Genomic DNA, 16,800 nt, shown 5'->3' with positions numbered 1-16,800 from the left:
TTCTCCCCTACAGATTCCTGAGACGACATCTTGCTCTAAATCTGCGGCAGAAACACGCTTGAAACGAAAATAGAGGAAATTTGCGTGATACGAGGGTTAAACCTTTCGGGAGATTATATAATGATTTTTTTCCGACTAGAAGGAGTACTCCGCAAGAAAATGGAGTCCGGGAGGCACACGAGGTGGTCACAAGCCCCCCAGGCACGGGCAGACGGTGGCCCGCGCCTGGCAGGCTTGTCGCCTCCTCGTGCGCTTTCCGAACTGCTTTAAATCTTTCTATTTTTTCAAAAAATCCCAAAACAGAGAAAAATTCCTACTGGAAAAGTTTTGGAGTCGGTTTACTTACCGAATCACATTAGAGAATATTTTGAAAGGAAGCAATTTCCTTATTAGTATGCTTGAAGTATTATTGTAGGGATAACTTTCTAAGACCATGCTATTTTGAAAGGAAGCAATTTCCTTATTAGTATGCTTGAAGTATTTTTTTTTGTGTCAATGTTAGACTTTTGTTTTGAATCTTATGGATCTGAATATTCATGCCACATTAGAGAATATTACATGGATAAATATGTTAGGTAGCATTCCACATCAAAAATTCTGGTTTTATCATTTACCTACTCGAGGACGAGCAGGAATTAAGCTTGGGGATGCTTGATACGTCTCCTACGTATCTATAATTGTTTCTTGTTCCATGCTATTCTATTATATGTTTTGGATGTATTATATGCATTAATATGTTGTTTTATATTATTTCTGGGACTAACCTATTAATCTAGAGCCTAGTGCGAGTTTCTGTTTTTCCACGTTTTTGAATATTGCAGATAAGGAATATTAAAAGGAGTCCAAATGGAACAAAATCTCCGGAAAGATTTTTCTTGGACCAGAAGACACCCATGAGACTTGGAGTAGGGGGCATGGCATCTGTCGGGAGGCCACAAGCCTGTAGGGCGCGCCCTGGGGGCGTGGCCGCACCCCCTGGCCTGTGGGCCCCCTACAGGTCTCCTAATCCTATTTCTTAGCCTATAAATTCCCAAATATTTCCGTATCGCCAGAAAGAGCCACGAAAATACTTCTACGCTGCTGGGAGCCTCTGTTCCCGAGAGATCCATCCTCGGAGCCTTTTCCGGTAATTTGTCAGAGAGCGCATCTACATCAACTCCATTGCCCCTCCGATGATGTGTGAGTAGTTCACCACAGACCTACGGGTCCATAGCTATTAGCTAGATGTCTTCTTCACTCTATTTGATCTTCAATACCATGTTCTTCATGATCTTCATTGAGATCTATCCGATGTAATACTATTTTGTGGTCTGTTTGTCGAGATTAGATGGATTGCGAGTTTATGTTCAGATTATCTATGAATATTATTTGAGTCTCTGATGACGAGGTGATGTATATACTTCACGCCCCTCGTTGGATACCCCAAGTGGAAGGTGGATATGTAATCAGCAGCAAAATTTCCCTTACACGGAAACTATAAGGTTTATTGAACCAGGAGCACTCCTAGGCTCAACAAGTACGTGTATTCCACCCTGGCGCTAGCAGAATACGTGGACATGCACACACAACAAATAACTTTGCTCCCAACTAGTACAAAGAGGTTGACAATCTCTCCGGCCTTGTAGTTTGCAAAGGATCAAAACACAAGCGGGAAGGTAATAGTGATTGCAACGGAAAAGTAAAGAAAGTGGTAAATGATGGAGGTGTAAACAATGATGTTGATATGGACCGGAGTCACATGACGTTCACTAGTGATGTCTCTCTCCCAAAAGACGATAAACAACTATGCTATGGTAAGCAAATCACAATTGGGAAATTGACAGAATTATGATCGCACCGTAATGCTAATTATGCTCCTTGATAGTTAGAGGTTCAATAGTAATGGGCAGTACGCCAAGAGAAGTAGACCGTTTATTCATCAGCATCTACTTACTAATCATCCACCTTGAGATATCTATCCACAACATCTCTCCGATATTAAGTTGCGAGCCCCACCCAAAGTGTAAACTCAAAGCATTAGACAACTGCATTAACGAACTATGCGTAAGGTAAACAATCCTTGCAACTGTTGTCACAAGCATCGTCGTTTTCTCCCTGGTGGCAACAAGCACATCCCCTAGTCTCATGTTTCTATCACTCAAGCTAAACATCGAGGGGGCCCGAACCCACAATCATGCATAACGCTCCCTCTTCGGGTTACGATCTACTACTTGGCCAAAGCAATAAAAAGCAACGAAGAGCGTGCATGAACCACTAACGAACATAATATAAAAGTATAATCAAATATATAACTCATAACAATATGAGAATAATCTCATAATCCATTAGATCCCAACAAACCGAGCATAGCAATAGCAAGAGAATTACATAGATTCCTTGATCATCTAGGGCAGCTCACAAGGACTAACCATTGAAGCACAAGATTGGAGAGAAGACATCACATAGCGACTTGTCATGGACTCGTGGTCCAAGGCAAACTAACCACGGCACATCCGGGAGGCGTCCATGGTGGTGGAGAAGCTCCCGCGGGTCAATCCTCCCTCCGGAAGGGTGCCGGGAAGAGGTCTCCTAACGCTCCCGATATTGGAAGCATTGCGGCGGCGGAACGATGGAGAAATTCGCGATTCGAGATAGTCTGTGAGGGTTTCCTCTCAGGACTCTAAATATATGCCAAAGGAGGGCACCGGAGGAGGTGGGACCCACCCAGGCGACCTCCTGGCGCCGCCTAGGGCCTAGTCGCGCCAGGAGGCCCTTTGGGAGGCCCCTGGCCCCCTTCCGTGATCCGGAAGCTTCAATTTCGCTGATTTTTTAATATATTTTTTCTGGATTTTTTCGGGCTATGGAAAATTGGATAAAAGCCCCTACAAAATAGACACCGGCACACAAAAACTGGCATTGGGTGCACTAAGTTAGTAGGTTAGTCCAAATATGTGTAAAATGATATAAAAGTGTAGCAAAACATATAATAATGTCACCCAAAAGATCATGGAACAAGCAGAAATTATAGATACATTTGGGACATATCAACATCCCAAGCTTAATTTCTGCTCGTCCTCGAGTAGATAAATGATAACACAATAATTTCTGTGGTGACATGCTAACACACATATAAGAACTTTATAGTAAAGCAAGTGAGATATGCAATTCAAGTCAAGACAATAACAAGCAGAAGCCTATATCTAGTATTGAATTTAGCAAAGTAAGAACATAAAGGTGCAAGAGCTCTCGCTGTCCGTGACTCGAATGTCTCCAAATGGTGTTTGCGTGCAAGAAGTGGGAGATGGGATGAGATCATAAAATATATTTTTTAACTAAGAACTCAATCTACTAAACCACACACTTAGTCTCCTTTGGAATCTTATTTTGACTCATCCCCATACCACTTCTCAAGCACAAGTCAAAATGATCCTCTCCTTTTCGACTTTGAGCACTCATGCAATGGGCGAGCGTAAGAAAGATATGTTGGCACTTAGTATGGCAAATAGAATAATGATGGGAAGGAAGACAAAAAAAGGTGTGAAAGGCTCACATCAATGGGGACAACCATAGGCGAGAGAGAGCCAAATGATAGATATGATGTGAGGAGTAGGGATTGCCATGTAATGGATGCACATATGAGCTAAGGTAAGCTCTCCAATGGAACTAGTGGGGGTGCATCCAACTTGTTTGCTCATGAAGATCTAGAGCTCATTTGAGGAGGCTCATCATGGGAATATGCAAATCAAGTTCTATAGTGTAAGGATCCCCACATAGTTATGCATGAATGATAATCTCTATGTAGTACCAATATAGTAATGGAGTACGAGTGTGGATCTTTCAAAAGGAATAGTAGTGTTGACCCCTTCTCTCTTTTTTTTCTTTTTTTTGTGGCCTCTTTGGATCTTTCTTTTTATCTCTCATTTGTCCTCTTTGGGATCTTTTGTTTGTCCTCTTTGGGATCTTTTCCTCTCTTAAGGGCAACACTTTATGTTTTACATGAATAAAAAGAAAAATCATAACACTTTATAGGAAGTACTCAACATAAAGACAAGTGAAAACTATCATGATGTATGCAAATGTATGCCTCTACCAGTGTAGCAGGATATGCAATGATACTAGCATGTCATGTAACAATAATAAGGGCAAGGCCCAACTAGCATGCGGCTCCTCAATCAAGCAAAAGCAGGTATGACATGAAGATCAAGTCATGAGATGGTGGATGTTGCATGGCAATGTATCTCAGAAAGTCTATGGAAATGCCCTAATAGGTAGGTATGGTGGTTGTTTTGAGGAAGGATATAATGAGGCTTATGATGATAGAGCGTATCATGCCAAGGGTTTGGATGCACCGGCGGAGTTTGCACCAACTCTCAATGTGAGAAAGGGCAATGCACGGTACCGAAGAGGCTAGGAAAATATGGATGGTGGAAGTGCCAACAATCGAATACTCACATTAGTCTGAAGAACTCATACACTTATTATCGGCAACTCTCTATCTAGTTAGGAAATTCACAAAGAGCCAAGTACCCCGAGGAGGAATGTTTGGGGGTTTGGTTATCCTTGCACATCCTCGACTCATGGTAACGTGAGGGTACTCTATATATTCCAACCCCTCCAGAGGTTAGCGATCAATTTAGTAGCTAGAGTTCTCAACTAATTTTAGTTTTTGAAAACACACAGATTTCCCAAAATACGACACCTATCACTAAAAGGCTCAAGCTCTTGGCACCAATAGTCCAAACATTACTCAAATCAATACCTCAAAACTATTGCAAGTTACTACTATACTTAAATAGCAACCTCAGTTACCTACTCATGCAAGACACACAACTCACTGCAACAAGCCAACTCTCTAAACACTAGTAGAAAATGGCCCATTTGTCCCGGTTCCAGAGGCCCATTAGCCCCGGTTCATGAACCGGGAATAAATGGTCGGGACTAAAGCCCCAAAACCTTTAGTCCCGGTTCGCTTACGAACCGGGACCGAATGGTCTCATGTGGCCGCTGTGGGGAGCCCGGGAAGGAGGGCCTTTAGTCCCGGTTGGTCACACCAACCGGGACAACATGGCATCCACGCGTCAGCATCTAGCCGGAGCTGGGTTTTTTGTTTTTGTTTTTGAATGCGTGGTGTGGGGTGTTTGGAGGGTTAATTTAGTTGTTTCATATTGTGTTAGCTTGCTAATAGAGAGAAGTTTCCTCTCTTTCTCCGTGCTTGGTCGACGCTAGCTACTATACATATAGAGAGAACATGACGCTAGCTAATAAGAAAATGAAGGAAACCATTTACAATACTTAACATCTTTTACAATACAACATCTTTTACAATGCCTAACATCATCTACCTAAGATCCAATCACAAATAGCTCACATGGTATTCTCCGTCTTTAGGTATGACGTGGTCAAGAAAGAATCCCGCCCATTCCTCTTGAATTGCTCGTATGCCAACATCTGATAGGGGTTCATCCCGCTGTTGGAAATATGCCCTAGAGGCAATAATAAATTAGTTATTATTATATTTCCTTGTTCATAATAATCATTTATTATCCATGCTATAATTGTATTCATTGGAAACTCAAATACATGTGTGGATACATAGATAATACACTATCCCTAGTGAGCCTCTAGTTGACTAGTTCGTTGATCAAAGATGGTCAAGGTTTCCTGGCCATAGGAAGTGTTGTCACTTGATAACGGGATCACATCATTAGGAGAATCATGTGATGGACAACACCCAAACTATGAACGTAGCATATTGTTCGTGTCGTTTTATTGCAATCGTTTTCTACATGTCAAGTATTTGTTCCTATGACCATGAGATCATATAACTCACTCGCACCGAAGGAATACCTTGTGTGCATCAAACGTCGCAACGTAACTGGGTGACTATAAAGGTGCTCTACAGGTATCTCCGAAGGTGTCCGTTGAGTTAGTATGGATCAAGACTGGGATTTTTCACTCCGTGTGACGGAGAGGTATCTCGGGGCCCACTCGGTAATACAACATCACACACAAGCCTTGCAAGCAATGTGACTAAGTGTAAGTCACGGGATCTTGTATTACGGAACGAGTAAAGAGACTTGCCGATAACGATATTGAAATAGGTATGCGGATACCGACGATCAAATCTCGGGCAAGTAACATACCGAAGGACAAAGGGAATGACATACCGGATTATATGAATCCTTGACACTGAGGTTCAAGCGATAAGATCTTCGGAGAATATGTAGGATCCAATATGGGCATCCAGGTCTGGCTATTGGATATTGACCGAGGAGTGTCTCGGGTCATTTCTACATAGTTCTCGAACCTGCGGGGTCTACACACTTAAGGTTCGGTGACGTTTTGGTATAGTTGAGTTATAGGTGTTGGTAACCGAAAGTTGTTCGGAGTCCCAGATGAGATCTAGGACGTCACGAGGAGCTCCGGAATGCTCCGGAGGTAAAGATTGATATATAGGAAGTCCTGTTTTGGTCACCGGAAAAGTTTCGGGCTCATCGGTACTGTACCGGGAGTGCCGGGAGGGGTGTCGGGGACCATCGGGAGGGGTGTCACGCCCCAAGGGGTCTCATGGGCTATGGGAAGAGATAAACCAGCCCCTAGTGGGTTGGAATAAGTTCCCACTAAGGCCCATAAGGTTTGAGAAGGAAAAAACACAAGGTGGAAAGAGTTTCCAAGTGGGAAGGTGGAATCCTACTCCAAGTAGGATTGGAGTAGGACTCCTCCACCTCCAATTTCGTCCAAACCTTGAGGGTTTGAGGCTGCCTCCTCCCCTCCATCCCTCTTATATATACTAGAGGTATTGAGGGTTTTTAAGACACAACTTTGCCATGGCGGCCCGACCACATACCTCCATGGTTTTTCCTCTAGATCGTATTTCTCCGGAGCTCGGGCGGAGCCCTGCTGAGATAGATCATCACCAACCTCCGGAGTGCCGTCACGCTGCCGGAGAACTCATCTACCTCTCCGTCTCTCTTGCTGGATCAAGAAGGCCGATATCATCGTCGAGTTGTACGTGTGCTGAACGTGGAGGTGCCGTTCGTTCAGCACTCGATCGGAGCGGATCGTGGGACGGATCGCGGGACGGTTCGTGGGCGGTTCGCAGGGCGGATTGAGGGACATGAGGACGTTCCACTATATCAACCGCGTTTCTTAACGCTCCTGCTGTGCGATCTACAAGGGTATGTAGATCTGAATCACCTCTCGTAGATGAACATCACCATGATAGGTCTTCGTGCGCGTAGGAAATTTTTTGTTTCCCATGCGACGTTCCCCAACAGTGGTATCAGAGCTAGGTTCATGCATAGATGTTATCTCAAGTAGAACACAAAAGTTTTTGTGGGCGGTGATGTGCGATTTGCTGCCCTCCTTAGTCTTTTCTTGATTCCGTGGTATTGTTGTATCGAAGCGGCTCGGACCGACTTTACTTGTACGCTTACAAGAGACTGGTTTCATCGCTACGAGTAACCCTGTTGCTCAAAGGTGACTGGCGAGTGTCGGTTTCTCCAACTTTAGTTGAATCGGATTTGACCGAGGAGGTCCTTGGAGAGAGGTTAAATAGCAATTCATAAATCTCCGTTGTGGTGTTTGCGTAAGTAAGATGCGATCCTACTAGATACCCATGGCAACCACGTAAAACATGCAACAACAATTAGAGGACGTCTAACTTGTTTTTGCAGGGTATGCTTGTGATGTGATATGGCCAACGATGTGATGTGATATATTGGATGTATGAGATGATCATGTTGTAATAGTTAATATCGACTTGCACGTCGATGGTACGGCAACCGGCATGAGCCATTGGGTTGTCCTTAAACTAACGTTTGTGCTTGCAGATGCGTTTACTATATTGCTAGGACGTAGCTTTAGTAGTAATAGCATGAGTAGCACGACAACCCCGATGGCAACACGTTGATGGAGATCATGATGATAGAGATCATGGTGTGACGCCGGTGACAAGAAGATCGTGCCGGTGCTTCGGTGATGGAGATCAAGAAGCACATGATGATGGCCATATCATGTCACTTATGAATTGCATGTGATGTTAATACTTTATGCACCTTATCTTGCTTAGAACGACGGTAGCATTATGAGGTGATCTCTCACTAAAATTTCAAAACGAAATTGTGTTCTCCCTGATTGTGCACCGTTGCGACAGTTCGTCGTTTCGAGACACCACATGATGATCGGGTGTGATAGACTCAACGTTCACACACAACGGGTGCAAAACAGTTGCACACGCGGAACACTCGGGTTAAACTTGACGAGCCTAGCATGTGCAGACATGGCCTCGGAACACAAGAGACTGAAAGGTCGAGCATGAATCGTATAGTTGATATGATTAGCATAGAGATGCTTACCACTGAAACTATTCTCGACTCACGTGATGATCGGACTTCAGATAGTGGATTTGGATCATGTACCACTCAAATGACTAGAGAGATGCACTTTTTGAGTGGGAGTTCTTAAGTAATATGATTAATTGAACTAATTGTCATGAACATAGTCTAATGGTCTTTGCGAATTACGATGTGGCTTGCGCTATAGCTCTACTATTTTTTTATATGTTCCTAGAGAAAATTTAGTTGAAAGTTGAAAGTAGCAATCTTTGCGGACTAAGTCTGTAAAATTGAGGATTGTCCTCGTTGCTACGCAGAAGGCTTAAGTCCTTAATGCACCACTCGGTGTGCTGCACCTCGAGCATCGTCTGTGGATGTTGTGAACATCCGGCATACACGTTTCTGATGACTACGCGATAGTTTAGTGCAAAATACTTAATGGCTTAGAAGAAAGGCGCCGTAGACGTTTTCAAACGTCACGGAACATAAGAGATGTTCTAAAGAGATGAAATTGTGATTTCATGCTTGTGCCCTTGTTAAGAGGTATGAGACCTCCGACAAGATTCTTTGTCCACAAAGTAAAGGAGAAAAGCTCAATCGTTGAGCGTGTGCTCAGATTGTCTGAATACGACAATCGCTTGAATCAAGTGGGAGTTAATCTTCCAGATAAGATAGTGATGGTTCTCCAAAGTCACTGCCACCAAGCTGTGAGAGCTTCGTGATGAACTATAACATATCAGGGATAGATACAATGATCCTTGAGCGATCCGCGATGTTTGACACCGAAAGTAGAAATCTAGAAGGAGCATCAATAGTTGATGATTAGTAAAACCACTAAGTTTCAAGAAAGGCAAGGGCTAGAAGGGATACTTCGTGAAACGGCAAAACAGTTGCTGCACTAATGAAGAGACCCAAGATTAAACCCAAACCCGAGACTATGTGCTTCTGTTATGAGGGGAACGGTCACTGAGGCGGAGCTACCCTAGATGCTTGGTAGATAAGAAGGCTGGCAAAGTCGAAAGAAGTATATTTGATATACATGATATTGATGTGTACTTTACTAGTACTCCTAGTAGCACGGGGGTATTGGATACTGGTTCGGTTGCTAAGTGATTAGTAACTCGAAATGAAAGCTACGGAATAAATGGAGACTAGCTAAAGGAGAGGTGACAATACATGTCGGAAGTGTTTCCAAGGTTGATATGATCAATCATCGCACGCTACCTCTATCATCGGGATTGGTGGTAAAACCTAAATAATAATTATTTGGTGTTTGCGTTGAGCATGAACATGATTGGATCGGGTTTATTGCAATATGATTATTCATTTAAATAGAATTATAGTTATTCTATTTGCTCGAATAATTACCCTCGATGGTTTATTGAATCTCGATCATAGTGTTACACATGTTCATAATATTAGTGCCAAAAGATACAAAGTAATAATGATAGTACCACTTAGTTGTGGCACTGCCGCTTGAGTCGTGTTGGTATAAATTGCATGAAGAGGCTCTATACTGATGGATCTTTATACTTACTTGATTTTGAATCACTTGTGACATGCAAATCATACCACATGAGCAAGGCCTTGTTTTCATTGAGATGAAACAAGATAGTAACTTGTTGGAAGTAATACATTTTGATGTATGCAGTCCAATGGGTGCTGAGGCACGCAGTGGATATCATTATGTTCTTACTTCAATGACGATTTGAGTAGATACAGGAGTATTTACTTAATGAATCACAAGTCTAAAATATTGAAAAACTTCAATTCTGTTTCACAGTGAAGTTCGTCGTAACAAGAGGATAAACTGTCTACAGTATGATCATAGAGATGAATATCTGAGTTGCGAGTTTTGGTACATAGTTAAGACAATGTGGAAGTTGTTTCGCAATTCATGCCACCAAGAACACCATGGAGTGATGGTGTCATAGCCGCGACCTATTTGATATGGTGCATACTATGATGTCTCTTATCGAATTACCACTATCATTTATGGGTTATGCATTAGAGACAACGTCATTCACTTTAAATAGGGCACCGTGTAATTCCGTTGAGATGACACAATATAGACTGAGGTTTAGAGAAATCTAAGTTGTCGTTTCTTGAAAGTTTGGGGCTGCGACACTCATGTGAAAAAGTTTCAGTCTGATAAGCTCGAACCCAAAGCGGATAAATGCATCTTCATAGGATATCCAAAACAGTTGGGTACATCTCCTATATTAGATCCGGAAGCAAAGTGTTTGTTTCTAGAAACGGGTCCTTTCTCGAGGGAAGGTTTCTCTCGAAAGAATTGAGTAGGAGGGTGATAGAACTTGATGAGGTTATTGAACCATCACTTCAACTAGTGTGTAGCAGGGCGCAGGAAGTTGTTCTTGTGGCACGTACACCAATTGAAGTGAAAGCTGATGATAGTGATCATTGAGCATCAGATCAAGTTACTACAGAACTCGTAGGTCAACAAGGTCGCGTACTACTACAGAGTGGTACGGTAACCCTGTCTTGGAGGTCATGTTGTTGAACAACAATGGACCTACGAGTTATGGAGAAGCAATGGTGGGACCGGATTCCGACAAATGGCTGGAGGCCATGAAATTCGAGAGAGAATCCATGTATAAAACAAAGTGTAGACTTTGGAAGAACTACTTGATAGTAGTAAGACTATTAGGTAAAGATGGATCTTTAAAAGGAAGTCAGACGATGATGGTGATAAGTCACTATTAAGAAAAGTTCGACTTGTCGTAAAGATGTTTTCGACAAGATCAAAGAGTTGACTATGATGTGACTTTCTCACTCGTAGAGATGCTAAAAGTCTATTGGAATTATGTTAGTAGTTGATGCATTATTTGTGAAATATTGCACATAGGAAGTCAAAACATTGTTTCCTCGACGGTTTCCTTGAGGAAAGATTGTACGTGATACAATCAGAATGTTTTGTCGACCCTAAGGATACTAACAAGTATGCAAGTTCCAGCAATCCTTCAATGGACTGGTGCAAGCATCTCGGAATTGGAATATACACTTTGATGAGATGATCGAAGATTTTGGGTTTGTACAAGGTTTATGAGAAACTTGTATTTCCAAAGAAGTGAATGGGAGCACTATATAATTTCGGATAAGTATGTGTGGTTGACATATTGTTGATCAGAAGTAACGTAGAATTTCTGTGAAGCATAAAAGGTTGTTTGAAAGGAGGTTTTCAAAGGAATACCTGGGTTGAGCTACTTGAACGTCGAGCATCAAGATCTATGGAGATAGATCGAAACACTTAATAGAAATTTCAACAAGATGCATGCCTTGACAAATTTTTGAAGGAGTTCAAAATAGATCAGCAAATAAAGAGTTCTTGGCTGTGTTGTCAGGTGTGAATTTGAGGAAGACTCAGAAGCCCGACCACGGCAGAAGATAGAGAAAGGACGAAGGTCATCCCCTATGCCTTAGCCATAGACTCTACAGTATGCCATGCTGTGTACCGCACCTGATGTGTGCCTTGCTACAAGTCTGTTAACAGGTACAGAGAGTGATCCAAGATTGAATCACTGAACAGCGGTCAAATTTATCCTTAGTAACCAATGGAATAAGGAATTTTTCTCGATTATGGAGGTTAAAGAGTTCGTCGTAAAGGGTTACGTTGATGCAAGCTTTGACACTAATCCGAATAACTATGAGTAGTGAAACGGATTCGTATAGTAGAGTAGATATTTGGAGTATTTCCGAATAGCACGTAGTAGCAGCATCTATAAAGATGACATAAAGATTTGTAAAGCACGCACGGATCTGAAAGATTCATAACCGTTGACTAAAACCTCTCTCACGAGCAAGACGTGATCAGACCCCAGAACTATATGGGTGTTGGATTCGTTAAAAACACATGGTGATGTGAACTAGAATATTGACTCTAGTGCAAGTGGGAGACTATTAGAAATATTCCCTAGAGGCAATAATAAATTAGTTATTATTATATTTCCTTGTTCATAATAATCGTTTATTATCCTTGCTATAATTGTATTGATTGGAAACTCAAATACATGTGTGGATACATAGATAATACACTGTCCCTAGTGAGCCTCTAGTTGACTAGTTCGTTGATCAAAGATGGTCAAGGTTTCCTGGCCATAGTCAAGTGTTGTCACTTGATAATAGGATCACAACATTAGGAGAATCATTTGATGGACAAGACCCAAACTATGAACGTAGCATATTGATCGTGTCGTTTTATTGTTATTGTTTTCTGCGTGTCAAGTATTTGTTCCTATGACCATGAGATCATATAACTCACTGGCACCGGAGGAATACCTTGTGTGCATCAAACGTCGCAACATAACTGGGTGACTATAAAGGTGCTCTACAGGTATCTCCGAAGGTGTCCGTTGAGTTAGTATGGATCAAGACTGGGATTTGTCACTCCGTGTGACGGAGAGGTATCTCGGGGCCCACTCGGTAATACAACATCACACACAAGCCTTGCAAGCAATGTGACTAAGTGTAAGTCACGGGATCTTGTATTACAGAACGAGTAAAGAGACTTGCCGGTAACGAGATTGAAATAGGTATGCGAATACCGACGATCAAATCTCGGGCAAGCAACATATCGAAGGACAAAGGGAATGACATACGGGATTATATGAATCCTTGACACTAAGGTTCAACCGATAAGATCTTCGGAGAATATGTAGGATCCAATGTGGGCATCCATGTCCCGCTATTGGATATTGACCGAGGAGTGTCTCGGCTCATGTCTACATAGTTCTCGAACCCGCAGGGTCTGCACACTTAAGGTTCGGTGACGTTTCGGTATAGTTGAGTTATAGGTGTTGGTAACCGAAAGTGGTTCGGAGTCCCAAATGAGATCCAGGATGTCACGAGGTGCTCCAAAATGCTCCGGAGGTAAAGATTGATATATAGGAAGTCCTGTTTTGGTCACCGGAAAAGTTTCGGGCTCATCGGTAGTGTACCGGGAGTGCCGGGAGGGGTGCCGGGGACCATCGGGAGGGGTGTCACGCCCCAAGGGGTCTCATGGGCTATGGGAAGAGATAAACCAGCCCCTAGTGGGCTTGAATAAGTTCCCACTAAGGCCCATAAGGTTTGAGAAGGAAAAAAACACAAGGTGGAAAGAGTTTCCAAGTGGGAAGGTGGAATCCTACTCCAAGTAGGATTGGAGTAGGACTCCTCCTCCTCCAATTTCGGCCAAACCTTGAGGGTTTGAGGTTGCCTCCTCCCCTCCCTCCCTCCTATATATACTAGAGGTATTGAGGGTTTTTGAGAAACAACTTTGTCACGGCGGCCCGACCACATACCTCATGGTTTTTCCTCTAGATCGTATTTCTGCGTAGCTCGGGCGGAGCCCTGCTGAGATAGATCATCACCAACCTCCGGAGAGCCGTCACGCTGTCGGAGAACTCATCTACCTCTCTGTCTCTCTTGCTGGATCAAGAAGGCCGAGATCATCATCGAGCTGTACGTGTGCTGAACACGGAGGTGTCGTCCGTTTGGCACTAGATCGGAGCGGATCGTGGGACGGATCGCGGGACGGTTCGAGGGATGGTTCGCGGGGCGGATCGAGGTACATGAGGACGTTCCACTACATCAACCGCGTTTCTTAACGCTTCTGCTGTGCGATCTACAAGGGTATGTAGATCTGAATCTCCTCTCGTAGATGAACATCACCATGATAGGTCTTCGTGCGCGTAGGAATTTTTTTGTTTCCCATGCGATGTTCCCCAACACCCGCTTCTTCCAGATCTAATTTAAAGAAGGGGGTCAATACATGCATATATATATATGAATAAAACTCAACACAATTGATGGTAATATATAAAATAAAATTTTGAATATTATTTACGTACTTCAAATTGTTCGTCAGAGATGCCCCGCCCAGAGGTCGATAGGCGAATGAACTCGCATACGTAGTATGCACATTTTTCAGTCTCAACTACCTGGTACAAGCACTTTACGAGAATATATAGAGTTCAATCAAACTGATAAGGAAGCATTGTAATGATATAATCATGAAAAATTGAATCAATTAGAGATGAGAGGAACTAGCTAGTACTACTTACTCGGGGTGCATAAATTGCAACTCATTGGGTATACCATGAACCTTATTCGTTAACTTCTTCCAAACCCTGCGAGGGAAAGAAAATGATTACTTGATATCAGGAAATTAACGAAAGTTGAATGCTGGTATGGTCCCGGTATTGAGTTAACTTCCTTCTTGCGCATTGCAGTCATGTCCGCATAATCCTCGGGATCATTACATCTCGAGTCTAAGACAGTTACTTTTGCCACGTCAAGCTTAATGGATAGCAGAATAAAGTGGTAACTGCGCACGCATATATAACTCATCAATTGCATTTACTTAACCTCGAGTAAGCAAAACCGAGTATACAGAGAAGACAACAACACTCACTTGAAGTTGTAAGGAAAGAGTATTTCCCTTTTGTTTTGATTTGCAAGCAACGACTTTAGAACCTTAACCTCGGTCTCTTTGGTTTCATTTCGTACCGACAATACATTTACTGATTCTGGGCTAATGAACCTAACGTCGAATATTCCTGCTTTTTTTAATTCGACGATCTTCAATATGCATAATATATATAGTGAGGATAATTATAGATACATGGAATGAACGAGTTGAGCTAGAGACTTAACTATAGAAGTAATACTTACAAATAGTAGGAAGTCAGGAGTTGTTTTTCTAGGGATAGTTCATTATATAACTGAAATAACTCATCAAATTCAACAAGCAGCATTGTAGCTCCAATGAAATCGTGATCTTTTTTCACTCATATACACAGACTCTTTCCTAGTCTCCCTAAAGATGTCCATGTACCACTCATGCAATTCATGCATCCTCGGTGTCAGAGGAGGATGACCAGGATTGACGAGAGGCTTCCCGAGCACGTATTCATATGTTTCTTAATTTGTTACCTCGGCTATCTAAAAAATTACTGAATCGTTCATGTAATCACCAGGATTGGTACCGGGCAGCAACCCCGAATCATTAGCGATGACGATATCACTAGACACCTTGAGCGGGGGGCACGATTTCTTCTTCTGTTGGCCGAGCTGGGAATTGTTTTCCCACTTCTTCGTTTTGCTAACATTGCATCACTGCTAGCCGCTAGAGCGGCGATGGAGTTTGTCTTTTGCTTGAGAGAAGGAGGAGGAGGCGGCATCTTTCTTACTTGTGTAATTTTCCATGGAGCGGCGACGACGTCTGTCTTCCGCCGTTGTAGAGGAGGCGTACTGCTCCGACGCGCCTGAGGAGGAGCCGAAGGAGGAGGACTGCTCCGACGCGCCTGAGGAGGAGCCATAGGAGGAGGACTGCTATGACGCACCTGAGGAGGAGCCGAAGGAGGAGGACTACTCCTACACGCTGGAGGAGGAGCCGAAGAAGGAGGCGGAGTGCCCCGACATGCCGGAGGAGGAGCCGAATAAGGAGGCGGACTACTCCGACGCGCTGGAGGAGGAGTCGAAGAAGGAGGCGGACTGCTCCGACACGCCAGAGGAGGAGTTGAAGAAGGAGGCGGGCTGCTCCAACGCGCCGGAGGAGGAGCCGAAGAAGGAGGCGGACTGCTCTGACGCGCCGGAGAGGGAGTCGAAGAAGGAGGCGGATTGCCCTCACGCACCGGAGGAGGAGCCGAAGAAGAAGGCGGAGTGCCCTCACGCGTCGGAGGAGCCGAAGTGCCTTGATCATTCGCCGTAGGAGGATAAGGAGTGCCCTGATCAGTCATCGGAGGAGGATGAGGAGTGTCGTGATCACTCGCCGGAGGAGGAGGAGGAGGCGTCCAGTTTGGAAGTTGGATGTACTCCTTCGGCCACAAACATGTACTCCTCAAAGCATGAACCAGCTTATTCTCATCTTCACGTGTAGGGTGGTCAAGCTCGAGTTGCTCAAAATCCTCCTTTACTTCATCCACCATCACAACAGCATAGCCATGTGGAATCGGACGGCAGTGAAAAGTTTCGTTGGATTGAGGAGGTGCAACAACTCCGATAGCGGCCTTGAAAGTGAGGTTCCGGCATTTCGTCAAAAGCTCGCAAGGTTGAGACTCCGTGATAGTATCCACGTGGTAGCTAGGAGCCGTGAAGTCAGGCTGAACGAGCTCCGTGGAAGCCATGCTACTTCTCCACTGAGATGGCGGGGTAAATTCTGGGGTAGTTTCGTGTCGCTGAGATGGTTGATCGGCACCTAGCTGGCTCTCAAGTTCCTCTAGAAATTGTAGTATTGCATTGATCTTCTGCATGTTGCTCAGCTCCGCTTTCCTCTTTCTCACTCGGCTTCTGTAACCGGCTGCGTCGGGAAACCTAACCTTCCGCAGATCGGAGCCTGGTGTGCCTCGTATTCGTCCAGGGTGCTCAGCATTCCCTAGTACCTCAGTCATCTCGTCCTTCTCTCTTTAGGGAAAGAATGCCCCTTCCTGCACTACAGTGATACACTGCTGAAGCTTGTTGATGGGAGTGGAAAGTTGCTCGTCTGTCC

The 16,800-nt window shown here is 43.7% G+C and overlaps 1 protein-coding gene across 1 annotated transcript in view; it reads left to right on the top strand.

Moving 5' to 3' along the window:
* The first annotated feature begins 15,732 nt into the window (after positions 1-15,732).
* Positions 15,733-16,800, top strand: part of LOC123427812 (putative F-box protein At2g16220) — a 103,287-nt gene continuing 102,219 nt past the window's right edge. Inside the window, exon 1 of the mRNA XM_045111942.1 lies at positions 15,733-15,847. Coding sequence (XP_044967877.1) covers positions 15,733-15,847 — 115 coding nt within the window. The remainder of the gene's footprint in view (positions 15,848-16,800) is intronic.

The sequence above is a fragment of the Hordeum vulgare genome, chromosome 2H (assembly GCF_904849725.1).
Source record: "Hordeum vulgare subsp. vulgare chromosome 2H, MorexV3_pseudomolecules_assembly, whole genome shotgun sequence".
NCBI lineage: Eukaryota > Viridiplantae > Streptophyta > Magnoliopsida > Poales > Poaceae > Hordeum > Hordeum vulgare.
This window is presented reverse-complemented; position numbering and strand designations above follow the sequence as displayed.